The following is a 27825-nucleotide window of genomic DNA, read 5'->3' as shown; positions in this document are numbered from 1 at the left end:
ATCAAGGTTTTTCTCTCTCCCTTGTCATCTAATCAATGTTTTTAATCAATCTGCATGAGTTATTTACAAATGGGAGTTAAGTAATGTAGGTTTCATCCTAAATCAGTGGAGAGAAATCAAATTGTATTGTTCTTTTCCTGCATTACAGAAAACGGGAGTTTGATTTGTTATACATCCACTGGAGAAGCTGAAGCTGACCACTAATGAATAAAATCATGTCTTCTTTAGGTAAATCCTGAGTGAACAAGAATATTGTCTCTTTTACAGAGAGTCAACTGCCTCCAGTGACTAAAGGGTCTCTGGAGACCCCCAACATAGTTTGCTGTGTGATTTAGTGACCGGAGGATCCAGACCGACCTCGGAAACCTGACGCTGTTCCACGTTAGGGTTCGGAAATCACATTTATGAGACAGACACACATATTTGAACCAAAAAAAAAGTGTTTATTTCATAACCTGAACCTTGAGTGTGATAAATAAATACACAAGCACTTGGCCACCATCTTCACGGGGTGCATTTAGCACACATACACACACAAAACATGGAAGAAACCCCCTGACCAGAGATGCAGTTCTCTGGTTGGTCCCTCTACACTGTAGCAGTGTGTGTGTGTGTGTGTGTGTGTGACTGTGTATGTGTGTGTGTGTGTGACTGTGTGTATGTATGTGTGTGTTCTCATGTGGAAGGCTTTGGTTTTTGCCCTTCAAACAGTCCTGTAGCTGCAGTAACAGTAGTGCTTCACAGTCTGTACATGTGATCTGGTGACACACTCTAGTTTGCTCTCCAAACAGTGCCTTGCGGTCTGTATGTGGGTGGGGGTGGGGGGTGGGGGGAGCTGTTGCAGAGGTGCTGGCACAGAGCAAAGATGTACAAAAAAACAAAACAAAACAGTCGTTCCGTTCTTTTTAAAAACAATATCATTGTTGTAAGCATCCCGCGTGACAAGTTACAAGCCGCAGTGAACAGACAATAGCATGAAGGTGAGCTGCATTTCTGCTGCGTCGTCGAGAATGAAACAGTGAATCTCAGGCATGTATGTTTTAGTCCATGAATGCACGTGTGTCTCCAGCTGACCTCACTGGGTCAGCGTGCAGAGGTGAGGCTGGAAAGGTGGTCGTGTACCGTCTGCGCAAACTGTCGGTGCTAGTTGAGCGATGGCGAGCGGTCCGTGGTCCACAGCAGCTCGATGTAGGGCCACTTGGTCTGTAGGCAGCGCTTAACTGGAGTGTCATCTGTGCGAACCATAGGGTCTTCAAAACCTAGCACCAACGCCGTCCCCTCAACGTACTCCACCTGAACACACACGTTAACACTGTTTTAGTCAAACACACAGTCATTCCCTTTCTGCTAGCGTTGACAGGCTGTGACTCTTTCAATCTCTTTTTCAGGTTTTCTAAAGGGGGTCAGAGGTGAAAAGCAGAGAAATGGATGCAAGTGACACACAAATATCAGCCGTAGGGGAGGGAGTACTCTCGGCAGCTCTGGTATAGCCATTTGGAGGCATGGGAAAGGAATTGCAACTTTACAGGCGCCTCGCTGCTGTGTGCAAGTATGAGTGTGTGCTTCTGTATGGGCACACATGTGGTATCGGTACTACAAGTACCGAAAAAAAAAGAAAGAAGCTGTTTTACAGACTTGTCCACTTTGACAAATGAAGAAAGTGATATTCCTTTGTACCAGGCATGCAGACAGCCACCAACTACATCCTGTGACAAGCATCCATCAAACTAAGCAGGCTTAAGAGGCCCATCTTTGACCATTTATCACAGCTGGACTGCTGACAGTGGCCACTGTGATGAGAAATCAGAGGCTAAGCCAGGGGGTTTTGGATGGATGGACAGGCTATTAGGCTCGTAATTGCAACTGTTTATTCTGGAGGGGCTCGCTGCCTGCAACTGTGTGTATGTGTGTGTGTGTGTGTGTGAATGATGACAGGAAAAGATGAGAGGTACCATCAGTTGCAGTGTCAAAACCTGAGAACGTCTTACCCTCTCGTTGTGGTTGGACTGTTTAAGTCCGTTGTAGTGATAGATGGGAAATGAGTCTGGGATTCCTGAATCCTAAAGAGAGCAAAGAGCAAGGTGAAAAACATGCCGTGGTGCTGTTGGAGGGTAACGGAGAGGTAGAACTTTTTTTTTTAACCAAAAAGTCAAACCAACACATCCCTGCCTGCCATCAAAGCTTCCCACGTGTTGGATTTAAATGTGTATTTATGCACTGAAGTTTAAAAAAAAAACTAAAAAAAAAACACAACTCCAATTACTGTGAAACAGCCAATAGTACCAAAACATTTAAACAATGACATTGAGCCAAAACACATGAGGATGACTTTGGCTTCAAGGTGCAGAATTCTAATAGGGTGTGTTGTCTGAGAGTGTGTCCAGCGTCTCATGTTTATATGCCTATATATGAAATTTAACCCTCGCCCATATCCCACGTGTGTCTGAGTGTGTGTGTCCAGTTGGCTAATGGTAGTATAATTTTCTTTGCGGCTCGGGGCCGTTCTTCTGGTGAGTCCCTAAAGCCCTGATCACTTTAACACAGTTCCCTCTATCTCACTCTCTCTCGCCGTCTTCCTCTCTTGCTCTACCTCGTAAAGAGGCGTCTAACTGCTCTTTTCTAAGCTTCGGGGCAAAGACGTCACACGATGGTGAACACACAAACACACACACACGCATGGATTTCACATGAGACACCACAGGCATGTTTTTTTGGCCTAAAGAGCCTCTGATTTAGTAAAACAGCACTAAATACATTCTAGGGTAATAGATGTTAGTGTCACTTGTCTACGTGACCTTTACATATACGTCGGTGTGGTTCACTTCTACACACACACACACACACACACTCATACACACACACGCACGTATGTACGTACGCACGCACATACCTGGTCAGGAAAGAATTCCAGCAGGAATGGACCCAGAAGAATTATACCCAAGCTCTCTGGATCCAGTTTACTCTTCACCAGGCTAACACTGAGATAGTAAGAGAGATAGATGGGAAGTGAGGGGTAGGGGGGTGGAGGGGTTGGGGGGATGGGGGGCAGATAAAAACGGTGAGCTCAAATCTAGAGAGACACAAAAGGTACAGGAAGATAAATAATGCAGGGAAGGCAGGAAGTAGCCATCAGCGCGGCACAAAAGTAACAATCTGTGATGCTCTGAGTATGAAAACCTCTGAGCCAAAATTTACGAGTGTGTTGAAGTGGACTTATTGTGCATGTTTTGGTGAGAGGGTGCATGTTTTCACAAAGACTGTGGTGCAACTAAATATACCTCTCTCTTTCTCTCTCTCTCTCCAGACATTCCTAGGAGTTAGATCAGTGTTATTATTATTCAACTGATAAAAGCATCTGGTCCGATTGCCCTTTTAAGGCAGCGAGGGGAGAAGCAATGTTGATGCCCAGACAGTTTTCTTCTTCATCTATGGATATTACCAGTCACTGAGCAACACGCTGATTTATGAGCGGCTGTGTGTTGACGGGGACGAGGGGGAGCTCAGTCTGCGGCATTCACCACATGACATTTAAAAGTGGACCAGGCGTGCGATGATGATGATGATGATGTTGGAGCGCGCCACAGCTACTCCTCGTGTCTAATCCATTCTTTGCTTTGTAACAAGGTCAGATGCTCTCTGTCTGGACTGGTGTGTGCTGATGATTTCTAACTGGTGTTGTCCTCTTGACGAAGGAGCTACCACCACGTGATTTGAAGCTGGCCTCAGCTTCGGTGTCACTCTACGGTGTGATTCTGTTTGTCAAGTTAATTTGAAGCAAACTGTGGAAATGATGCAAAAAAAAAAATTAAAATAAAAAAATAAAATAAGAATCCGGTGAGTTTCCTCTTTTTGTGTGAACAAAAATATGCGATGTGTATTTTCAGCAGAATATGGCAGAACAACGCGACGTGTGGCTGTTACACAGTAGAAGAGCTCGTCTTGGACCTCTACTAGCAAAGAAGAAAGTACCGTTTGAGGAATTACCTTCAGTACGGCAACTTGTAATTGTTCATAACTACTAGCTGGTATCAGCCGTGTTACAAGTTTCTGAATATTTGGGAAGATGCTGGCATCAGAAGCAGCTGGTCAGTTACGTTAAAGATTCACCACGTCAGAGTTTATTTGAAAAACATGATCCCATCCCACATTTTACATGCGAAAAACAAAAAACACCCAACGTGAGGATAACGTCTTCTAAAACTGTTTTTTTTTTTTAAATTTTTTTTTTTCTATCAATCTCTTCTAATGCAATACTTCAAAATGCACATCAAAATACTCGCATGGAAACACAAATAATGAGAACATGATTTCATGTACATAGGACATGGACATTTCATGGCTATAGTAATAGGACACAGTAGTTAAGTGATACATGTTTTAGAAATTATGTCGATCGGTGCTGCGCTGTCTGAGAGACGATTGTACTATCCAGTTAAATGGTGGTAGCATGCCACAAACAGACGACTGTTATTCAATGGGAGGGTTATTTTGCTGGGAACAGTGTCTGATGCTTTATCACAAGTGGTAGCAGCTGATTGTCACAGCCGGAAATGCGGGAAAAAAAACAAAACACTACAGTAAATCACAAACAACTTGAAAACCCAAGTTGCATTCATCTTCCATGTGATGAAAGTCCTCATGGAAAGAAGTTTCTTCTTTGATCACATGGTGGATTCGCTGCAATAACACTCTTGTTGTATGGCAAAGAAGGAAAGATGTCCCCCCCCCCCCCCCCCCCAAGTGCTGTGTTGTGATGTGTTGGCCATCTGGGGGTCTGCAGAGCACATCAGTGGTCCAGTAACTTGGCCAGGCCTGTCGCCGCCACCGTCGCTGCAGCAGCGTAAGGGCTTCGTGTTCCTCAGATGAGAACGTGCTTCTGTTTGAAGCAGCACTTAAAAGTGTTTCCCCCCTCTAGCAGCCTTTCTTCCTGTCGTTAATGATCTCCCTCTAAGCCGCCGTTTTGGACTCTCCCTCTTCTCGCTCCTTCTCTTTTCTAAAGCTTTTATAATAGGCTCTCTCTGGTCTTACTTTATAGTAGCCTGCCAGTGAAACATGAGCACTGGGCTGCTGACCTGGCCTGGCCGTGACTTAGGAGGTAGAACTTTAGAAGAACAGGTGCCCCACAACATTCTCTCACACACACACACACACACACACACACACACACACACACACACACACACACACACACACACACACACAAAAGCTAAGATCCAGACACAAGCATAAAGACTTGGACATGCAAATACTTACTACTCTGGCTCTGAGACAAGGTCAAGGGCTTTCATCACGTCCTCTAGCAGCGATTCCGGGATGAAGCCATTATCTAGAGAGAGATGGAGAGACATAACAAGAGGCTGAGGCCCTGGCTGACCCTAGATGTGATACAGGCTTCAGTCGAGCTGAAAATCAGGGGAAACCTTTATCTACATATGGCACACACACGTTTTTTTTTTTTTTTAACATCGCAGGCCCTGGGGAATGAACTCATCTGACACAACTCAAAAATCACACACACACAAACACACACCTTGTCCTTTTTTTTTTTTTTCCTCTGACCTACATTCCATGGACATGATTGCTTTACCTGAGAGGAGAAGATTTAAAGACTAACATCTGCTTCTGCATGGGTACGCATCTACATTCTGTGAGTGTCTCATTTAACCACTGGCACGCAAGCTTGTGTGACCTGTTGTTTATGCACCTCAAAACCCCCCAACCAACCCCACGGGTGCTCCGATTATCTGCTCCCAAATAGCTAAATCCCATTCAGTCGAGGCCGTTCTCAGATGCACCTGACAAGCAGAGAGGACACGCATACACACCACGGGGTCCATGACACGGCAAATATCAGGCGGCGTCTGGCGGCGGTGTGTGTCTGGTCCTGACTACATGTGACACAAGCAGATTTATGACACATTTACACGTACTCAACTGCTGGCTACAACATGTGTGTATAAACTACAGTACGTACATATGTTGAGCGCATGTCTATATACAGCACACGGCATTTACATCTATAGATGCACCTGGATTTTTCATATGATTGCATGTTGAGAGAGACCATATGGAACTCTGCAAAACTGCACAACACGAAAGGACGGATGAAGAGAGTGGAAGATGACCAACAGCTATTTTTAAATATTTGTTGAAGACTCCTTTCAGCTGGCAGGATTTATCTTCTTGTCAAATTGCTTACACATCTCTGCAAATCTGCATCCTACAAGCAAGATAATGAATGTTTATACCAACAGACAACAGCACACTTCTATATAAAAACACATAAATCTTAGGGTATGCACTGTTTAGTCTGAATGTGTGTGTATGCGTGTGTGTGTGTGATGTGCCTCGAGTGTTACTCCTTGTATCTCTGCATCTCGTCTCCAAAGCAGAAGAAAAACAAACCCATGGTAACGCTAAATGTTTCACTTCTTTGTCTCCAGTGCTCATGAACACTTTATAATCTTGATTCGACATAAATAATCGCTGCTGGACCAGAACTCCACCTTTCAGCTCAGACTTTATCTTAATCATTCTATTATTATCATTGTGTCACTCTCTCTGTCCTTCCCTTCACCTTTACCCCAGTCACCTGGAAGTGACGAGAGAAACGTTTAGGAGGAAAAAAAGGGAAGGAGAGAAGACTGGTTGACTCAGCTGCTGGAGCTGATCTGACCAACCGAAACAACAACAGCAGAGATGAGAAGGGAGAAACAAGCCTTCACTCTGCTTGTTGCAGAAGACAAGTATTGAAAAAAAAAAAAAAGGAGCTAGAGAAGAGAGGCCAGTAGAGGTTGGAAAGGCTCAAACCAAGAAGTCTGAATCGGGAGAAGAACAGGGTCAGGATGTTGTTTGGTCAATTAATAAGTGAAGCCTTCTGAGAATGAAAGTTTAATGAGTACATAATGATCTTTAAAGACAATATTCTGGGCATTAAGGGAGGAGACATGTGAGACATGTATAACATGATAGAAACGCTTGTGTATTACCTTCAGGATCAAATGACTGGAAGACCCTCCTGGCCTGTTCGGAAGGAGACTCCGGACCGACCAGGGACATCTCCTGCTGACAGAGGTATAGAGAGAGAAGAGAGAGAGGGGAGAGAGGGACAAGGAAGGTGAGAGACTGATCATGACAAGAAGAAAGAGCTGTCAGTGAACCTTCTAAATGAAAAACTAACTGGAACAGATCGAGCTGAACAACTGCGTGGTAATGACAGAGGACAAAATGTAATTACCACATAAACTTGTCTTTATAGGAATAATATCAGAATCTGCTAATATCGGGTAAAATAACAGCGTATCAGATATTGCCAAGAATTCCAATATCATGCGTTCTTGTTATGTTCCAAAGGGGTGCAGAGACCAGACGTTTTAGCTCAGATCATGAGCCATCTAGTTTAGCGGCATCCACACATGATAACTTGCACTTGTGTGTGATGCTCTGAGTAATGCATGAGTAACCTAAGAAGCCGCTGCAATCACTGGAGTCAACAGAGTTATTACCTGATTTTCTGATATACTTATACGCCGCATGTTTTCTCTCCAAATACACAATCAGGGAATCGAGTCATACACATACACGTCATGATTTATGGCAATATCAATTTATCGTTTGTTGATGTAGTTTAAAAAGTGTGGTGCTGGCAGGGGAGTGCAGAAATGTGTGTGCATGTGCTGATTAGCTGAACACCTCCTCCCCTCTGTGTACCGTTACGACCTTCCCACAAGGTGCTTTCCAGATTTTCAGTATCTGACACCTTTGCAGTGAGGCCGCACTGGACAACTTTTATACCACAGCATCTTTTCACGCAAGATATGTTTGGACAACACACTGAACAATCAGGTTTATTTGAAGAACGAACCTCTCAAATTCTCCAACTAAGCTTGGGGGATAAAGACTTCCTTGCATGTCCTTTCTTATCTTATGTTTCTAACCCAGTGTCAGATTCTGTCCAAAGCCCAAAAGTAAATTAAACAGCTGAGTAAGCATATATTTCCAACAGCAAGTGCAAGGGTGAGTGTCAGAGCTCTGTGAGACTATCTTGAATTAATAACAATTAGCGGAGGAAAAGCTCAGAGATAGAAGGGACACGATCCACGACAGGATGAAATGAGATATTTCAATGAGAAAAAAACAAAACATACAAATTTGTGATGAACCGTGTCGAGAGGTGAGAGGGAAGAGGGAACAGGGTTTTCACTGAATGATGGGGGTATTTATGACAACAAAGCACTGGACAAACATACAATGTTTTTAGAGAGCAAATGAACCCTGCTCATCTCCTTTAGCTGGACTTTATTAAAGCTTGAGCCTCAGATCCAGGCTGCTAAGGTTTCACTGTCCACTTATTACTGTGTGTGTGTGTGTGTGTGTGTGAGGGAGAGAGGGAGAGAGAGAGAGAGAGGGAGAGAGAGAGAACTCCCAGCTGCCTTCACTTCAGATTAAAAAAAAAAAAAAAAGGTTACAGACCAGTGAACAACACAGATCTGTCACAGAGAGAACAGCAGAGCCCGGACTGTTAACATTACAGACTCCATAAATCTGACGCTACATTTGTCATCAGATACAAATGCATATGTGTTTCCATTATAGAGGTAGACAAAGATAATTTTTTTCCACTGCCAGGAGAAATAAAATGTTTGTGCCCAACTACATGTCATGAGAAATTAATTTGTAATGTCTTTATAATTGTAGAATGACATAAAAAGTATCCGCCTTGAGTCGCAAATCGTGTAATTCTTCCTTTTGTTTGAACTATGAAAATATGTCTTGGAGACATGATGAGAAGCTGAAGTCCAATGACTACTGTCAGAGTTTATTGTCTTGCGGGGGAGGAGGGGTGCCTTCTGTGTAAATCAGCTGGTAGAGCACTGGTCGGTGCTCATCAACAGACAAGACAGACTCTACCATTATGCCTGATCTCTACGTAGCAGTACACGGTTAATGAGTATGTGCGCTAGAAAAAAACATGACTCAGAAGAGCGTTACGACATGCACAGAGACGATAATGGCAACAGAAATGACGTGAGTGTGTGTGTGTGTGTGTGTGTGTGTGTGTGTGTGTGTGTGTGATGACCAGTCTGCCTTTGATCTGGGTTTTATTAGAGGCCTGAGGAAGATGCTGCTGAGTTGGGAAACATGTCATGGAGCTAACAGACTCAACAGGGAAGGTGTGTGTGTGTGTGTGTGTGAGCGCGTGCCATTGTGTTGCTGCATAATATTTAGGTTTGTTTATTGCAAACAAGTATTTGTTTACTTACTCTGTAAGCACAAACATAAAGACATATGGTAAAATGACACTGGCCTGTGCAAAGACCTGGTAACCGTAAATGTGTGTGTGTGTGTGTGTGTGTGTGTGTGTGTGTGTGTGTGTGTGTGTATGTGAAATCAAGGAGCACATTCCGATCCCTACAGTCCAACTTCTTGGCCCGTACCCTTGACCCTCTTAACAGAGCAACAACAAACTACTCAACAGAGGAACAAAGCAAGAAAAACACACATGCGCATCACCCTGAGAACTTAAATACACAAAGTAATGCAGAACATCTTCTCTGTGAAAAACAGAATACATGAATTGAAATCAAGCGTGTGCTGTTAAACAGCCGGCGACATCACATTGCCAAGAAGAGTTCCACTAGACCAAATCTGACCTTACTGTGTGCACCATACCGAAGAGCGGCGTGATTTAGGGGGTGGAAGGTTGACTATTGAGCCCCTTTAGTTACTGTTACGTTCAAAATGCTGATTCCCTCCATCTGTCTGTTGGTTCCGTTGCAAAATACCTCCAAAACTGGTGGACATATTTTGATGAAATTCGAAGGAAAGTTGTAATATCATTATTAGGAACAGTGACTAACTTCCAAAAGTGATCTTGATCAAATTCTAGATCCTGGATCGTTAAGACTGTCCTGGGCCACTGGCAGGAAGTAGCTATTTGCTGTGTTTTTCAAGTCATAGATGAATTTCAAACAAATTCCTCCAATCCATGCGAAATGTTTGAAAGGAGAACGTTTAGGAATTCAGAAATCATCTACATCTGTGATCCAGACCATCTATTTTGAACTTAATAGTTGATACATCTTAAAAAATGGTTTTAACAGTTTGGAATCATATTTTGATGACAGAATGTTCATATTCTCCATCCACATAGAAACATTGTCAACATCTCTCTAATACTGACACTCGCTCCTCCTATTTTCCCTACAGGAAATTAGCTACGCTACAATCAAAGCTTGCCACAACGATGCATCTGTTACGTCATTATTTTGAAAATAAAATGAATCCTTATGTTGACACAATTGGGATGCTTTGAAATGTTAGTATGTCCAAAATCAGCATTTTGCAAAGAAACTTATTACCTTATGACCCGTTTTCATAGGCCAAGCCTGATGTTCGCATTACCATGGGTTCACTTGACTAAAAACTAGCGGGATTTTATACTGGATTTTGGATTATTGCGGTAATTAAACTGTAATATTTACACAGTATCTTAATCCCGTATTAACCACGGACCTTATGTCAGGCATTGAACTGAAAATCCATTTTGTACAAAAAAAATAACACCCCCCAAAACAAAACAAAACAAAACAAAAACAGAGCACCAACTCTGGGACAAAGCTAGCTTATGTCCAGGTTTCAAGATGCATTCCCACACCATTAAATGAATGTCCACTGCCTTAACCTTCACCTCTCCATCTGTGCCTGTGGCGCACGCTCCACCAGACTAAGCAGCTCACTTAAGAGAACAACTCTTTTCGTGTAATATTTTTTTCCTGATTCTTCCTGTTTTACCAGCCATTTCCGATGTTAAGTAGGTACTTTAAAGTTGGAGTATTTCCTCCCTACCCACCCTTGACTTTTTCCTCTATTCTTCCCTCGCCTTTTTCCTTCTTTATCTCCACATTCAGGTAGCTACTTTAGGAAGGACATTTGGGGGTACTTTACTAGAGCTACTCTTGCTTTCCCTCCGGTCTACCCAAAGAACTATTGTATACGCTGAGAGGCTTTGAGTGGCCACAGAGCGAGTCTGAAGGGATCGGTTTCAAGACAACAAAGCAGGGGTCTCGGACAGTGTCTCCTGCCTTGTTCCTCACAGGCACCGACAGCCTCACGACATGACAGGCTGAGGAGGGACTCTGTCAGGCTTGTTAAGTAGACTCTGTGTGTGCGTGCGTGTTTGTACAGTGCTTGCTTTTGTTTCTTTCACCTTAACTTGCATCCATCCCATGCGATTGCAAGTGCAGCGCACAATGGAAATCGGATCTCGTTTGCTGTATAAAAGAAGTGCGTGCAATATCTACTGTTTGTCTTTTTGTGTAATAATGACAGGAAAAAGTGGTGATTTATGGAAGTGCATTGATGTGAAAGACTGTGTGAAAGAGAGGAGACACTAGAGAACAGTTATATAGCGTAATGAAGGGTCCTATAACAAGGAACAATACACAGGGGAAAAGGGAGGATAATGCAGCACACACACACGGACACAGACATCCTTTCATCCTGCTACAATGGCCCTTGGTCTGACCTGTCACAGATTATTAATGACTGTTAATGTACACCGCTTTTGCTGTTTTGTGTTTGTGTGTGGCCTGCGCCCTGAGATCCTCTGAAAAACAGAAAGTAATCCTCCTTAATCCAGAAGAAATGTTCTCATCCTGTTGAAGTTTGTTATCTTGACATTTTATTACCATCATTATGTTCGTTTTCATCATCATGTTTTAATCTAAGAGAGTATTAACTGGAAATTAAATTACCAAGATCATCTTAAAATTACTTTTTCTTTCTGCGCTGACTATTGCATTTCGGTGTGTTTGGCTCTTCTTTTTCCACACTATTTACTTTTCCTCTTTTTGCTGTCCATCATAATGATTCTGACTGAACTGAAATGAAAAACCAGCAAAACCATTATTTTTTGTTTCAGTATATCAAGAGTGTGATCTGTTATATAATGTGTCACAGTGAAACAAGGTGTTTAGAGAATCAGTTTAACTCCTCGCTGATGCGTTTCATGTTATGTTATGGTGGTTTGGGGATGCAGTACAAGCTGTGGAATGGAATCTGGGTCAGTATCCTCATCTCTGATATCTGAATAACGTTCGTATCGGCATCTGTTTCCTATATTCCCCCGCCGATTTCCCAGCTCTAATAATAAAGGGTGTAAACTGACCAGCATGTGTTTCCTGTCATTTCTGTTAGCTGCACCCAGAGCACCACAGAGATCACCCTCTCCTCTAATAAATCACTGACCCTCAACACAACTACTGTACACACACACATACACACACACACGTCCCCTGAGAAGGAGCGATGCGGCCTGTGGACCCCATCACTCAGCCAGTGGAGATTGATGAGAAATGTCAACAGAGCATCACAAGACCACCACCCCTTTTCCTGAGTGACCACTGCGCTCTTCTTTAAAGTGCATCCTTCCCTCCTACTTCCATCCTTCCTCTTTCATTCCCATCAGGGACCAATAATCCCAAGAGGTTAGTTGAGGTGTGCAGTGGACCACTTCTACTTAGGTAAAGGACATAGTGAGTTCTGAGTGAACAGGCAAAGACAAAGGACAGCAAAAAGAAAAGAAGACAGAAACTTTGTTTTCTAACATCATACGTGATATGTCCTATCCAGTCCTCTCCTCCTTCACCTTGTATCTGTCTGTATCTTTTTCTTTTTAACCTCTTTCCTTCCTCCCCTGGTGTCTCAGAAACTCTTGTCCAAAACCAGATCCCATTACATTCCATTATGCACACTCAAGTCTCTGTCTCACATGCATGCACGCGCACACACACACACACACGCGCGCACACACATTCACACACGCACACACTAATGCAACAAAAGATGGAGTGTATGTATGTGTGTGTGTGGGGGGGGGGGGTGCAGTTGGGATCAGAGATGGTGGAATGGCTTTTGTGGAGGTAGATTAGATAAAAACACTAATGCCATTAAGCTGATGGTCTGAAAGCCACAGTCACACACTGACGACAACTCGGGGGAATTCACACCCGTCCCCCATGGCAGACAGAAGGAGCCGCTGACACATCAGAGGCAGGGATCGAATGTTCTGCTTTTGTAGGGGATGGCGCTATATCGGGCCTTAGAGCTACATAACCGGGTAGCACTTTTTTTTTAAATTCCAAAGCCTGGGAAATCAGTTTACTGTGAATTTGGTCGAAACACAGATTTACTGTCAAGGAAGACAAGGTCAGGCAGATTGAGGTCTACCAGCTGAGCACCCTTGGGCTCACTGTTGTACAGCCTATTTCTGACAGCAGAGTGCAGTGTAAGCTGTGTACGTCACCATACATGCATGTGTGTGTGTGTGTGTGTATTCAAGAGAGTTCTCCAACAAGACAAATGGATCCAGATGGGAACTCTGGAATCACATATCCCTACAGGAAGCCACCTGAAGCCACACGCACACACAATGCTAATGCTAATCAGGATTAGGTTCCCTGCACTCTCGAATGTGAGTGTGTGTGCGTGCACATACGTGAACATGTCACTAGAGCTGGCCTGGGGAGTTGTAGCAAATCGGTAAGTCATCAGCGGATGCATGACGACTTTGGGTCATCACTGAAGCAACATGTGATTCACTCGGCAAGCGGCTTGAGTTTTATCCATGTAAGTGATCTTTTAATCAATGGTAGATGAATGGTGTGGCGTCATGATGGAGGTGATTGCCTGGGACCTTTTTCTCTCTCTGGTGCCATTTTCACAAGAGTGCCGAGGAGGATTGATGCACGTAAACCTGCCAGCCTTAATACACCAGCTACAGCTGTATGGAAGGTTATGGATGCACTGACAGAGATGCAAGTTGATTGCGCGCGCACGCGCGCACACACACACACACACACACACACACACACACACACACACACACACATTAACCACACAATTTGGAGTCTGATGATTCATACATGTTCAATTGCACCGGTTTCATTGAACTCGAATCAGCAGGGTTGACCTCAATAAGGATGTGTGCAATCTATACTTTGTGGTGTAAAACTGTGTGTGTGTTTTTTTTCGAAGTTTCTCCAAAAACTCTCTGGGTTCCTTATAGAACGAGCCGTTCAGTTTTGTCTGAGCTTCCTGACATCAAATTTCCCTGCTCCGACAGATCCCTTTCTAATTGTGAACATCATCACAAACAGAAACCTCATCAATCTGAATCGCCAGGACCGAAGAGGAGCGTTGAGTCGCCGTCATGTTTAGTAGCGCCAGATGTAAAATCCCAACGAAAAGATGCTTGAGCCAAAACTCATGAATTAACAATAGCGTTTCATTTGAAAACTTACCACTCAACAGTAATGCAAAGCTGCAGTGCAAACCTGAGCCCACAAGCAGCATAACTGATGTGAACTAGACTGGTGGTGTAGTCTACTCATTTTAGGATCAAAATACTTTGCAAAGTATGAAAATAAGTAAGTAGAAATGTGATGAATGAGAAACTAAAGCTACTGTAAATTGCAACTGCAGAATACAAGAAAACGCGATAATAAAACATGTTACACAAACATGTCATTGAAAGCGAAAGCGTGTGTTAATTCTGTTTTGAAGTGAGAAAAAAATCCCCCAAAAATGAGAAAAACTTGGTGAACATCAGAAAACAGCCCAAGTGGGTTTTCAGAGGAAAAATTCTTCTCAAGTACAGTTGGCCAGTGATTCCCAGTGCTTTTATGAACGTGTGCAATGAAGGAAAAGAAATATTTGCGATCCGTATTGTTTGAATTTAAAAAGATGAGATTCACACTTACCAACAATACCAACGAGGCCACATACAACATCTGCTTGTGGTTGATCGAAAAAGGAAGAGGCTTCAACTGACTATCATTTTCATTTTTTTTTAAAAAAAAAAAAGATAAGTCAAAATCAATGCCCGACGCAAAATCCCAGATCCCAATGCAACACTTCCAAATTATTTGTTTTTTTCCAAACAACAGTCGACATACCATTTATTTTCCGGAGATATAAAACAGAACAGCTGGAAATATTCACATTTATGGTACCAGAACAGAATGTAATCATTCCCTCTGTCTGTAAAGTGATTTAACTGGAAGTGATGGGGTAAAATCAAGTCTTATTTCTTTATAGAAAAATAACTCCTAAGTAACTCCAGTCGAGGCTATAATGAGGCATATTTAATAAGTCATTTATAAGGATGGAATTCCCTTTTTTCTAACAGTCCCGCAACTGCAGTTAAGCAGTTTCCCAGGGGGGGGGGGGGGGGGGGTTGAACTGATGAGACTGTAATTTTGGAAGATACTGATTTCATTTGACGGACAGACTGCAGAAGCTTTGTTTGAACTTCAGAATGTATTTGAAAAAGAGCAAGAACTACATTCCTTACACTGGAATTGCTATGTTTAGTGGCCAGTAGAGACACAAGGAATTATTACAACCAGTAACTCTTTCAATGTTACATATGGGCAATGTTGTTTTATAGACAATGAAGTTCATTCAGTATTATATGTCCTGGCTGTACATTAGAAACTACAAATCTGTTATTCAGTTGATTGATAAGCTGGGCTGTATTGTCAGTTGTTTCTAGATGTGTAATAACTGAGATGACTGCATGCACTTGTTAAAGAACTTTTTGGACACAGCTATTTTTTTATAGCTGGAAAAGTGAAAAGCCAAGAACCAGCTCTGGCCTTATATGACTATCTCCTGTGCTCACTCCCTCCTCCTCCTCTGATTCTTTTTTCCCCCTTCAAATTGATATCTGACCTGCACTATATTAAATCTGTTAAGCACATTCCATATTTTGGCTTGTCTGACCCTACTGAGAAGACTGGCTCCTTTAACATACAGCATGTGTGCGTGTGTGTGTGTGTCCACGAATGAGCAATGTGATTTGCTCGCTTATGAACGTGTGAATTGAACTTGCCTTCGTGAAAAACACAGAGAGATGAGTTTCACTGCCAAGGATCCAAATAGGGAATTTTGGAGACTTAAGGAATGCCCCAACCTGAAACACACACACACACACACACACACACACACACACACACACACACACACACACACACGGAATGAGTAAAGAATGTAAATCAAAAGAATGTCTATATCAATGTTGTTTTCTTAATGAATCAGATACTGATGAATGTTTAACATGGGTTCATGAGTCATTATGAGGCATCATGTTCCAGTGTAAATGAACAACAAATGAAAAATAGCTAGCTGTGATAGGAAGACTATTACAAATATTTGGCTATACCTAATTTTATTGGTATTTTCTCCCATTCGTTACTTTTAGCTGCAGCAGCAGATCAATAAAATGGCCAACTATTAAAACAATAACAGAGGAAAAAAACAAACAATAGAAGTGGAGCAACTCTTCCGGGACATGATACAAAGTTGGTTCCCAAATCCCTCTTCACAACGCTTGTCACTCTGGCGGATAGCTATTTACATATTTTAGCTGCATGTTTCATGTCTCGACTCTATTTACATTGGCAGAGATGAATAAATGAATAGCCAAGATTCCTACTTTCCATCAAGACTAAATGGTGTCTCGTCAAAGATATCTTAAATCTCTTTTGTGGTCTATTTTGAGAAAGTGTGTAATTTTCACTGTACCAGACCAAGGGGGGTGTGTGTGTGTGTGTGTGTGTGTGTGTGTGTTTTTTTATAGCAATTTTCACATGGGAGCTCAGTAGTTTATAGTTTATGTTGGAAATATCCAACATGTCACAGTCATAAGCAAATGTGAGCTCATGTCTGTTTATTTGTATTCTCTGATTTTAATCAGTGGTTGGCCATCACAAGTCATCATCAGTCTTGGTTTGTGAACAGCGTCTGTACCTTGCAGTAGCGTAGAGATTCCATCAGTGTGAGGAAGCCAACTGATGCCTGTTTATGAATACCATGTAGTTCTGCAACACAGACAGACAGAAAAGGAGCTGAAAAAAATTCTAAATTTGTCACATCAGTCAAAACTGGTATTAATTTGGGCTTTTGTGCAATGCAATTGGCTCTTAGAGTTATTGCCCTCTTGTGGATGTGGTTAAGATGTGGGACCACTAAAATGGGTTCTGTGAGTGTGAATGCGTTTGTGTGAATGCAATAATTTCACATTTTATGAAAACTCTTACTCATGCCAGAACATTCCCTGTCTCCATCCCAGACATTAGAGACAGCGTGACCTGTTACAAGGAGGTTCACTAGGCTCTGACTGTAAAATTAAAATAGAAAAGTAGCATGAGAAACATTGCACATAAAATCATGGTGATTTCCTGGCGGTACCATGGAAAAATACAATAATGGCTCCCCATGTGTGTGTGTTTTGGTACCTGCCGTGGCCATGCACAGGGTCTATCAGGGGCTCCATTGTGTCCTGGATCTCATTTCTTATGTTCTCTATGCCCTGTGCAGACAAGAACAGCAGAAACAAGCCTTAACATTGATGTGGCACACAAGAGAATAACTTTAACAAAAGAGGAAAATGAATGTATATGTACATATGGGTGATTTAATATAAACTTCAGATTACGTAATTAGTTTTCCATCAGTATTTTGACATAAAGAAATTGTACCTTGGTGAGGATGACAGAGTAAAGGAAAAGCAAAACTCCACAGCACCCCCTCCAGGTGTGGTAGAGAGACAACACCTCCTCTCTCAGATCAGACACCGACATGAGCGACCGCTTGCTGCAGGAGTGAAACAAACAAAAGAATGTTTCATCAAGGTTGATTAGACAATAATTACAATGGTCATGCTGAACTGATAGCAGATCAATTTCTCAATATGCTCAAGAGGTTAACTTGCCTGTTTGGTGCCACTTCCCTCTTTTGTCAAGCTTACTAGTAAAGGTCTTGGCTGTGAGTCAGCATTGCTTTTTGCTGACTGTGGTCTCAGTTGGCAGTATGCTATGTGATGAAGTTTCAATATTGCTGTGGCAAAGCAATCATTTAGTGTGTGTGCGTGTGTGTGTATACAGTATGTAGGACGGTATGGGTGTGTGAGAGGTTTTTTTTATTAAGCAATCAATTAAAGTGCTGAGTCTGCAACTTGTGAGCAGAGTGAAAAAGCTAATTCAGTGTGAAAGCCAGTTCTTGCAGACTAGATGAATCCAACACCTCCCTCTGTTGAAATGTGTAGTTCTCCATCTCAGTGCTGAACAATTCTACACTGATCTACAAAAAGAACAGCCAGCCACGAGAATAGAGATGCAAGGTGTAAGCTGTGGTGAGAATATTTAGTGTCACTTACTGAAGAACACTGTGAAATCGTTCAAAGCCAAGGTCCTCAACAGCCAAAGCAGCTAAGAAAACACACAGTAGCATCAGAGCATGACACAGAACACAGCGTTGAGTAGTTAGTTGTTAAGATGAACTCTATTTGTCTTTAATGTATCACGATGCTGCTTGGATCGATGAGAGAGATTTCATCTTTGTGCATCTTGTAACAGATGAAGGACTCACTGGGTTGCTGCTCCTGCAGTGGCTGGCTGCTCGCCGGTTCCGGTGTGTCCTGTGTTTGTGACTGTGTTTGTGTATTAGTGTTTGCGCTGGTATGTGGGCTTTGCCCCTTTGCCCACATCACCAGGCAGAACCCTGTGGAAGAGCTGGAACAAGCTGATTCCAGGATTTCGCTAAGCGTGGAACACAGGGCTGTTTTCTTCTCCTCCTCTAACAAGCATAAAGACAAATAGATATTATAAAACAAGTCATATGAGCAGAGAAAAAGCCAGGGGTTTTGCTGATTTTAATGGATAATCTACCTGACATGTGTCTCCAGTTGGAACTTTCTCTGTTAAAAAGAATGGTCTTCAAGAGGAACGCCTGTAAAAGAGACACTTCCAGCTTTCACATTTGTAACAACAGAGTTCTGCAATATGTTACACTTGCTCAGTTTTGTTTGACCAATGTAAACGCACTTACAATTTAAATTCTGTGAGATTTCAGGAGTAATTTAAAAGGGATAGTGTACCCAAAAATTAAAATTTAGTCATTATCCACTCATCCTCATGCTGATGGATTGTCCGGTGAAGTTTTTTTTAGTTCACAAATAAATTGCTGGAGTTTCAGACGGAAAGAGGCTGCAGGAAACTCCCAAACAATTGAAGTGAATGGTGACCGACTTTTAAATGTACAAAAACAACTCCTTGTTAGTGCCTGTTTGGGAGATTATTGAAACAACACGTTTCCTGTGAAACCCCAGCAGTGTTTGCCTTAAAAAAAAAAAAAATTGCTTAACCTTCCATCAGCATGACATTGAGTCGAGAGTGATGCCGACTGTATTTTAACAATTCAATTTTAAATGACAGGTCTCTTAAGAATTGAATGTTGCAAAAACATTGTCCCATTCCTCACAACACAATTACACCTCTGGTCACTGAGTATACAGAGGGCTTTGCAGTGGGTAAAGTATGTAGAAGACAGTGGAGCATGGAACTGGGCTGGTCGTCATACTGGAGCGGAACTGAAATGGACCCCTATACCTGGACAGGTGCAATGACAGCACATGGCCCTCCTTCAAACTGCTCCAGCGCTGTGTGCTCATTCTCACTGAAGACAAACCCTGTGTTAAAGAGAAAAGACGTGACTACAACTTCAAAAATAATCCTTCATTGGTCCAACAGAGAGTAAATGTTTAAGTGTTGTAGCAGCGAAAGGATAGATCATCAGAAAACAGTAAATAAGGAAAACGCAATATAAAATGTAACCAAAATGTACATTAAATTCTATATATTCTTATTTCACTACAATATAATTGTCTTTTCTGCTCTATGAGAGTACTGGATCATACCTTGTGTCCATCTGCGAAAGATAGCAGCAGAGACTCCAGCGGAGGGTCTCCCCCAAACTAAATCCACCACCTCTTTATTTAACTCCGACATGGTAGCTTTCACTGCAGGTAAATCCACTGCCTCTCACTCTCCAGTCCAACAGCCAGGCGAGGACAACTGGGGTCTGGTGGGGGCCAACGTGCTCGCTCTTCTCCTGGTAGACAATCCACTTCTCTGGGCAGGTCGAGCCTGTGGCATCGGCCACAAGCTACCTGTGTGGAACTCACGGTTACACAGTGTTCCTCGAGGGTCTGGCAGGTACCTGGCGGCTAGGAATGACATCAACGTAGCTACAGCAGCCTGCCAAGTGATGGGACAAAACATTACGTGACGCTGTGGTTAAGGTGTATGACAAAACTTGATTTTTCTAAAAGCACATAATGGAACATTTTAATTCATAATGGGCGATGGAAGAGTAGTTTAAACAAGCTAGGTGAACGTAACAGCCAGTCCAACAGTAAACGTTGGAGGGCTGCCTAGCAATATATGAAATAGCAGGGGGAGCTGACGTTGCATTGTTTCCTTGTTGCATTATTATGAAATTAGTGCGCGCAAATACATTTTAAAAGCTGAGTAGACTCGGTGATGTCGCATATTAGCATTAGCATTACTAGGAGTAACGGCAGATCATTCATTCCCTTAAAATGCAGTTGCCTCCCACACAACAACGATGCAGGTAGCTGCCATGAGCTAAGACTATTTTCAATCGGATAACGGTAAAGCTTATTTACCTTAAATACACAGTCGAGTATATGAATTTCGTTCAGGATTTCACTAGCGTCTCTGTCATTCGTTTATTTACACCAGAGTTGAAAAAAAAACCTTTGCGTATCCTAAACGCAGCTTCCAATTGGTTGAAATCTATCTGCGCTGAGGGGTACGCTTTCAACGCGCTGCGTCATTGGTCTGCGAGCTCGTCAGTCATCCAAGAATCCGCCCCCGGATAAGACCTGTTCATTCCTGCAAAGCCCGCCTTGAATCATCAGCACCGGTTTTAGGAGAGGTGTTTTAGATATGTGTTAAAAAAAAGAAAGAAAGAAAAAAAGAAGGCACAAGCAAACGCTTTTTAAAAAGTGGGTAACAATTTCGTGCGGTATTTCACCGTATTAGTTTTTCCCCTGTGTCAAAAACTGAACGTTTATTTTAGAATCGTTGAATTACCTTTTTGTCCACTTCACGTTCCCGTAGCAGCTTCCAAGTCATCATTTAGAGCATGCGCATTGCATGTCTCTCAGCTTCACTGTGCTTTCCACGCGTGAGAGTCTTAGTCCTGTTTACTTTAGACCGAAATTTTAGAAAGATAAATACATTTCATCACCATGGGAGGACAGGCTAAGGGCAAAAAGAAAAACAAACCGAAAAGGAAAGACAAGCGCCCAAGTAAGGGTAAGTTCTTTAGTAGTTTCACAGTTTACTAAATGTTTACAATATGTAACATAGATATATGTGTCATATATGACTGGAGATGGAACCTGTTGTGGTCTGATGTCAGCTCTTGACTTTAGAACAAAAACTGAGACCAAACTAACACTTTCTCTTGAATAAATCACTCTAGATGCTGGATTTGTGGCATTATCACCACAGGAAAGGATGAAAATAAGAATGCACGAAAAAGCCAAGAGGAAGACAGCTGAGAAATACTCCGTACAACAACTACTTGAGAAGGTCTCATTGAAAATTTATGTGTAATGTTTCTATGTTTTTTTTATATTTTGTGTTTCTGACTGTTGCATTTTTGTTGTACATGGTGTGTTCATCTATTGTGCAGACAGAAGAATGCATGGACAGTTTTGACTTTGAGATGGCCAGTCTTTACTGTCAACGTGCTTTAGACCTGGAGTCCACCAACATGCAAGCTCTGGACTTGTTGGGACACATCTTCTCTGAACTTGGAGACGCACAGAAAGCGAAGGGAATATCCTAACTGCAGATCCTTTGTCTTTTTTTTTATTTGCATATTTGTCAATAGTGTGAAAACAAGACAATATTTTTCAGTATTTCAGAATGTGCTGATGGTTTTAGCATCCTTGACCAAGCCTCTGCAGGTATTTCTACGTGCAGTGGAGCTGAGTCCAGACGCAGGCCACAGTAAGTACATGTACCTGGGACAGATCCACACCGGCCAGGAGGCTGTTGACTACTACACCAAAGGAATACAAGTTCTACTCTCCGTGTTGGACAAACAAGCACAGACAAATGTGAGTACACACACTGATACCAACACAGGTTCTCTTGATGCTTTCCTGAATTATTAAACTGAACTTATGGCTGTGTGATGTAAATTATTTTCACAAGATGGTGCTGTTGAACAATGTCTGAAATGATCGATGAATGTCAGTTCCCCAACACCTTTTTGATTGAGTGGATAATTGTGCTTCCATGTCATCAAAGTGCAATATTTAACTAAAATCCAGAAATAGGAATACCCCCATATATTCAGGGCTGGCAAGTGGTTACTAACCGAAACGTATCAAAACCGTCATTTTGACTTTGTCACTGGGCCTCATTCACTAAACGTTACACGGATTAAATTCGTTCTTAAGCGACTGAAGGACTTTTTAAACTCTCAATTAAGTCTTACAGATAGGAATCAAAGCCTGGTGGTAATTAACGGTCACTCACCCAGGTTTGCACAGACTTTTATGTTACAAGAGGTACAAAAGAGATTTCAGGAGCAGAAAGTTCCAGAAAGCCATCAGGCTTTACTTCCTGTCTGTAAGATTAAACAAATATGATCTATTTGTTGTCTTTGTGTCACCTATTCACTTTTTGTCATCCTGGTGTCACACAAATAAACCCATCTGGTTTGATTGTTTGTAAGGCTTTGAGGATAAATTATCACACTATTCAGTGACCCTTTTAATTAAGTCTGTTCTGACTAAACACCACAAGTTTTATAATAATTTTTGGATTGTAGGGTAACTGATCATGAAAACTTAACCTCGTTTTTGAGTTAAAAAAAAAAAACACATCTGAAAAAAATAATTATAGAAATTTGGCACAATTTCATATCATCTGCCGTCCGTCCTCTAAGCAGGCTCAGGCTGGAGCTGCTGCCTCGCTGGATGACGACCCAGAGCTCCCGACAGCGAAGGATGTTAGTGTGGCCTACTGCTCCATGGCTGAGATCTACCTGACAGATCTCTGGTACTCAAGAATAATGTTAAAAACATCTGACCTTCTTAATCTCACTTTTCTGTCACTCCTTTGTTAATATGCTCTCTCACTCTCACTCTCACTCTCTCTCTCTCCCTCTCACTCGCTCTCTCACACTTTCTCTCTCTCTTTCTCTCTCTCTCTCCCTCTCTCTCTCTGTTCGTGTGTGTATGCAGCATGGAGGAGGGAGCTGCAGACAAGTGCAGAGAGTTGATTGAGAGAGCATTACAGTATCACCATGACAACCCTGAAGCTCTACAACTCATGGCCAGCTACCTGTTCAGTACAGAGAAAAATCAGGTCAGTACACACATGCACACACACTCTCAGGATGAGTTATCACCACATTAAAGCAGGAATCTGCTGAGTTAATTACTCTCAGCAAATTGAATTGTACGCCATTAATCAGCACATGGACATTTACATTATCACACACACACACACACTGACAGGTCATGCCGATAGAAATGTTAATTACTGGGCAGATCATTCAGGTGCAAGTCTTCAGATGACGAGATAGAGAAATTTGAGAGCAGCAGATTGGACTGAAAAAAGGTTCTCCAAGAGCGAGTTTCTGAGAGGGAGTTTGGAAGAACGTATTAAAATAGCGTCTTTATTTTTGAAAAATCCTGAAGTTTGAAAAAATATAAAAGGGAGACAGCAATCAAGTCAAGAAGATGTAAAGGACAAACAGGTAGAGCATCAAAATATGAAAATATTCATTGTGCCGACTGTATTTTCTGTCTTAAAACATTCAAGTATAAATCTTTTGATTATAAAAGGACCATTTAGTTTTTTCATGAATTTTCGAGACTGATGATAAACCCCAGATTCTCCTGTGTTGTAAAATGATGTGCAATGAAATATGATGCTGTTTAGCTATTCATTTTATATTTATCCCTCAGTCTGACGGATAAGATTTGAGTCCAAAAAACCCCCCACATGTACTTAAGAGTTATAATTACAGAGATAGATATGAAATCAAAGGATCTGACTTGACTTTTCCATCGATGTCAGTGGCTTATCTATGTGCTGAAGTGATGGCGAGACATGATAACTTTGAATTTACAGCTCCACACTCATTAATTTTATCTGAAGTAGTTACAACCTCATCATAGCATGTCTGAAACATGAATTATAAGAATGAGTAGTGCAGTGCTCTGTAGGGATGGTTTTAAAAAAAGAAGACCTTTTAAAACAGTATTTACTAATTTCTTCACCCATTTCCAATGATATGATTAACTTCTCTGGTTTTGAAATTACAATAAATTTTGTATTTTCACTCTCAAAAAGTTCACCCATTTTGCATTTACAAAAAATCCCTAATTATTCTGTTTGCGTTTCATTGCAATTCCATAGAGAGATATGTATGTATTGTATGTTAATCTATTTCAAGTAGTAATTTAAGGCTACAGTGAATAGATGAGCTTTTATTTCTGTAAGACACTAAGCACATATTTTTTTCCAAATTGCTAAGTCGTAATCTTTCCCGCCATCATGGATACAATCTCCTCTCCTCAATTTGATTTAATGGTGAGATTAAAAAAAACAAACAAACAAACCCATAATTTAATAAGATGCATTTATCTCCTTCTCATAAAGGCTAATATAAAACATCATAGCAAATGATGGATAATCTGATTAGCTCAAAATATTCTGGGAAAACAAAACAAGATGTAGTGTGCACAGCTAGCCTGCGCTAATTTTTCACTGCTGAGAGCTCCTGGAGACATTATTCTTTCTTAGAGCTGCATTAATTAGTGAAGCTTCTGAAGTGTAGTGGTGTTTTTGTGCTTTAATAGAATCACAACTGAGTAACTTTTGATTTTTAGCAGTTTGTCAGACCAGAACTGATCTTTATAAGACAAGGATTCATTCATTAATAGCTAAAATAATCATTGGTGTAATTGGATAGTTAAATTTATGACTTGCAGCCCTGTTCCTCATGTCTCACTTAAAAAATATGGAGTGTTTGAACACTAGAGCAGAAGTGGAGCAGCAGTACCTGCTACAAGCTGTAGGGGTCAGGCTGGCTCCAGAACCTTGACGACATCCCACATCCAGCTACCAGAAACCCTCTTATTAACATTAGTGGAAAAAAAAGAACTATCTCCTTTCAATTCAGAGGTCATCTAGAACATCTAGAATTTACCACTGTGGACATCAAATGTCTCAATTCAGCGAAGTGCTTAATTTTTAGCTCATAGTAAGTGATGTGAGTGTGTGAGCAAACTGCATACACATTAGTACTTCGGGTGTATGTGTGTGCGTGCGTGTGTTTGTGTGAGATTTACATGTGTATTTACTCTGCCGTCTATAGGAAGGACGAGAATACCTGTTGAAGAGTGTGGGTTTGTGGCTCCCTGCCCGGAAACAGACTGCAGCATCTTCTAGCTCGGAGGAAGACACGCAGGTGAGTCGGCGCTGTGCTCGTTGTTTCTGTGACAGCAGCCAACCCCCATAAGATCCCAGTTTATTTATAAAGCACTTTCAACTAACAGGATTGTCACAGTGTGCTTTGCAGCGAGCACAAACATAAGAACACCAGTAGAGATAAAAAGTAACTGATAATGAAACAAGGGATAATAAAAGTTAAATGCGGAACAAATACTTCACAAACCCATGTGTTTGTGATAGTGTGTGTTTGTAATAGAGTGTGTGTGTGTGTGTGTGTGTGTGAGTGAGTGAGTGAGAGAGAGATGAGTGTTACACAAGGAAAGTGTACAGCAAAAAAATTACCACAGGGAATTTGACAAAGCGAATGAAATAGCTCGTATTATCAAAAATCGGATGGGTTCTAAATTGCATCAAATTAACCCGAGCTTACATTCAAGTGCTGCACAAATGAAATCCAGTGATATTTTGATAGAAAGCAGCACTGTTGTGACTCTTTATCTTCTAGAGCAGCTTGATCTGAACTCCGGCTGCTGACACGTTCACTGTGATTAACGGCCATGTAGTTGCAGAATGTTTTGTACCTTGGAAATTGGATCGTGCTATTATCAGACAAAAGAAGTAGAAGAGTAAGAAGCACGACTGCTTGTGTAAACATTCATTGCAAAGGTGGCGGTGTCATCCCCCCTCCCCCCCTTCCCCTCTCTCCTCAGAACGAGATCCCACCGTATGAGTCTCGCATCACCTCTGCAAAACTGCTTGTTGAGGCTGAAGAATATGAGGTAAAATGTTGTGTGTGTGTGTGTGTGTGTGTGTGAGTGTGTGTGTGTGTGTGTTTCATGTCGTGAGGGCAGCTTTGTGCTTTCAAAAGAGGCCAAGCCTGGTCTTTATCCCCTCCAGAGTTCACCGTCAATAATTGAAGACTGGTATTTACAGAGAGGAACAAGGGGTACAGGGGTGCATGGAGAAGGAGGATGAGGAGGAGGGCTGGAGGGGAAGGAGCCCTACTCTGATGAATAGGTGCCATATCAGTGATAAAGTACACTTGTCTACTAAATCTCTCATCAATTCCGATATTAACAACCTTGATTTTAGTGGCCTTCGGCTCGTCGCTACAGCCATTAATGCTGCAAGTCATTTTCTGTGATTACTGCCACACCGACAAGTGGCTCAGTTATTTTCTGTTGTGATCTCGTGATTAATTTGCAGTCGCTCTTGTTGAGTGGTTTATGGTTATTACTGGTGGGGTGGGTGTGGGTGATAGTGTGTGTGTGTGTGTGTGGGGTGGTATCAGTGAAACGACAACGTCTCTGTCCCCAGTTTCTGACATGTCATTTGTCTTCATCCTCCTGTTGGTGTCATCACCCCCCCACCCCCAACAAAATATACACATTCTGATTGCTTCGTAATATTTTGCTGTGTGAGCATGTATACACACACGCGCACACACATTTCCTGTGCATAAATTTGCTCACATTCTTGTCAGCTTTTAGTAAATATCTAATAGGAACAGAGTTTAAAGGTGGAACTAGAGTAGAAGCAGGCTTCTTCTTTTTCCCTCCCAGACTTGGACTTAGTTAATTTGATAGGAACATCCTCTCCTCTCACGCTGTCCTCTATTGCCCTCTCAAACACACATACCCTTTTGTGCTCTCTCTTTCTCACACACACTCTCTCTCTCCCTCCCTCCCTCACTATAAAATCCGTTCACAACTCTGAGCTCTGTGTAAAGTTTGTGTGCTTTTGCTCTGTTAAAGTTCTGGGTTTTGAAGGCTACCTACTTAGCCGGATGCCAGAATCTGACCATTTCTGAGTAATTTTTTTCCCTGTTGAATTCTTTTGTTTGGTCTTACAAACAGAGCAAAAGCTTTTGGATTACAATATTTGCCAGAGAAACACACTGTACATCGATTGATTCATGCTAAAATGAAAGACGCGTTAGAAGAACAGATATGTTCTCTGCCCAAAAGCCAGCCTGTCTCAAGCTGTCGGTCTGATGAAGACTGCAGTTTCGGGTCCGCACATTCATTCAATTTGAGGAATTCTCTTCAAAATGGAGTAAATTATTTAGCTGTAGCGTGAGTATCTCGGCCAAATAACATAGTTGTGTGATATTATCTCACTAATTATTGTGGCAATGGACTTTATCCCCCCAAAAATGAAGGTTTCAGAGAGTTTTATCAGATTTGATCAAAGTACAGACATTTCTTCCATTAATAGATGCAATTCAGCACCGTGAAAATATGTCAGAGATAGTTCAGCCTGATTCATCGAATCGCAGTCACCATGTCAGGCAAAAAAGAATGCAAATAATTTTGAAGAGCACTGCAAAAATGAATTCCTTTTTTAATGGAGAATTCATTTGTTATTCATTCACTGCTGCATTTCAAGTGGCAAAATAGCAAAGTCTGGTAGCCTAAATACCCCAGATGAACAAATCCTGCCAAATAGTGACCCCGCATTGACATCAGTGATA

General features: G+C 41.8%; 2 protein-coding genes across 3 annotated transcripts in view; one reads left to right on the top strand and one right to left on the bottom strand.

Moving 5' to 3' along the window:
- Positions 1–428: 428 nt before the first annotated feature.
- Positions 429–20708, bottom strand: mindy3 (MINDY lysine 48 deubiquitinase 3). Its single transcript, XM_086218587.1, has 16 exons — positions 20531–20708; positions 19760–20099; positions 19452–19531; positions 18732–18792; positions 18433–18639; positions 18221–18272; positions 17544–17658; positions 17301–17374; positions 17103–17182; positions 16813–16883; positions 15896–15976; positions 6990–7062; positions 5254–5326; positions 2891–2978; positions 1989–2060; positions 429–1293 (listed from the first exon to the last, which is right to left on the bottom strand). Exons 2-16 carry the CDS (start codon positions 19848–19850, stop codon positions 1144–1146), a joined length of 1368 nt encoding a protein of 455 aa, XP_086074713.1. The 5' UTR covers positions 19851–20099; positions 20531–20708; the 3' UTR covers positions 429–1143.
- The window catches only part of LOC147253419 (uncharacterized), a 25349-nt gene continuing 17852 nt past the window's right edge, over positions 20329–27825 (top strand). Inside the window, exons 1-8 of one of the 2 annotated variants that reach the window (XM_086218588.1) lie at positions 20329–21185; positions 21355–21464; positions 21568–21714; positions 21845–21997; positions 22834–22946; positions 23132–23255; positions 25276–25368; positions 26063–26131. In XM_086218588.1, coding sequence (XP_086074714.1) covers positions 21119–21185; positions 21355–21464; positions 21568–21714; positions 21845–21997; positions 22834–22946; positions 23132–23255; positions 25276–25368; positions 26063–26131 — 876 coding nt within the window. In that variant the 5' untranslated portion in view covers positions 20329–21118. The remainder of the gene's footprint in view (positions 21186–21354; positions 21465–21567; positions 21715–21844; positions 21998–22833; positions 22947–23131; positions 23256–25275; positions 25369–26062; positions 26132–27825) is intronic. The other variant, XM_086218589.1, reaches the window with a different exon arrangement.

Source organism: Aulostomus chinensis, chromosome 11, assembly GCF_037954235.1.
Source record: "Aulostomus chinensis isolate RoL2024-O1b breed Wild chromosome 11, RoL_Achi_v1.0, whole genome shotgun sequence".
In the NCBI taxonomy this organism is placed as follows: Eukaryota; Metazoa; Chordata; class Actinopteri; order Syngnathiformes; family Aulostomidae; genus Aulostomus; species Aulostomus chinensis.
This window is presented reverse-complemented; position numbering and strand designations above follow the sequence as displayed.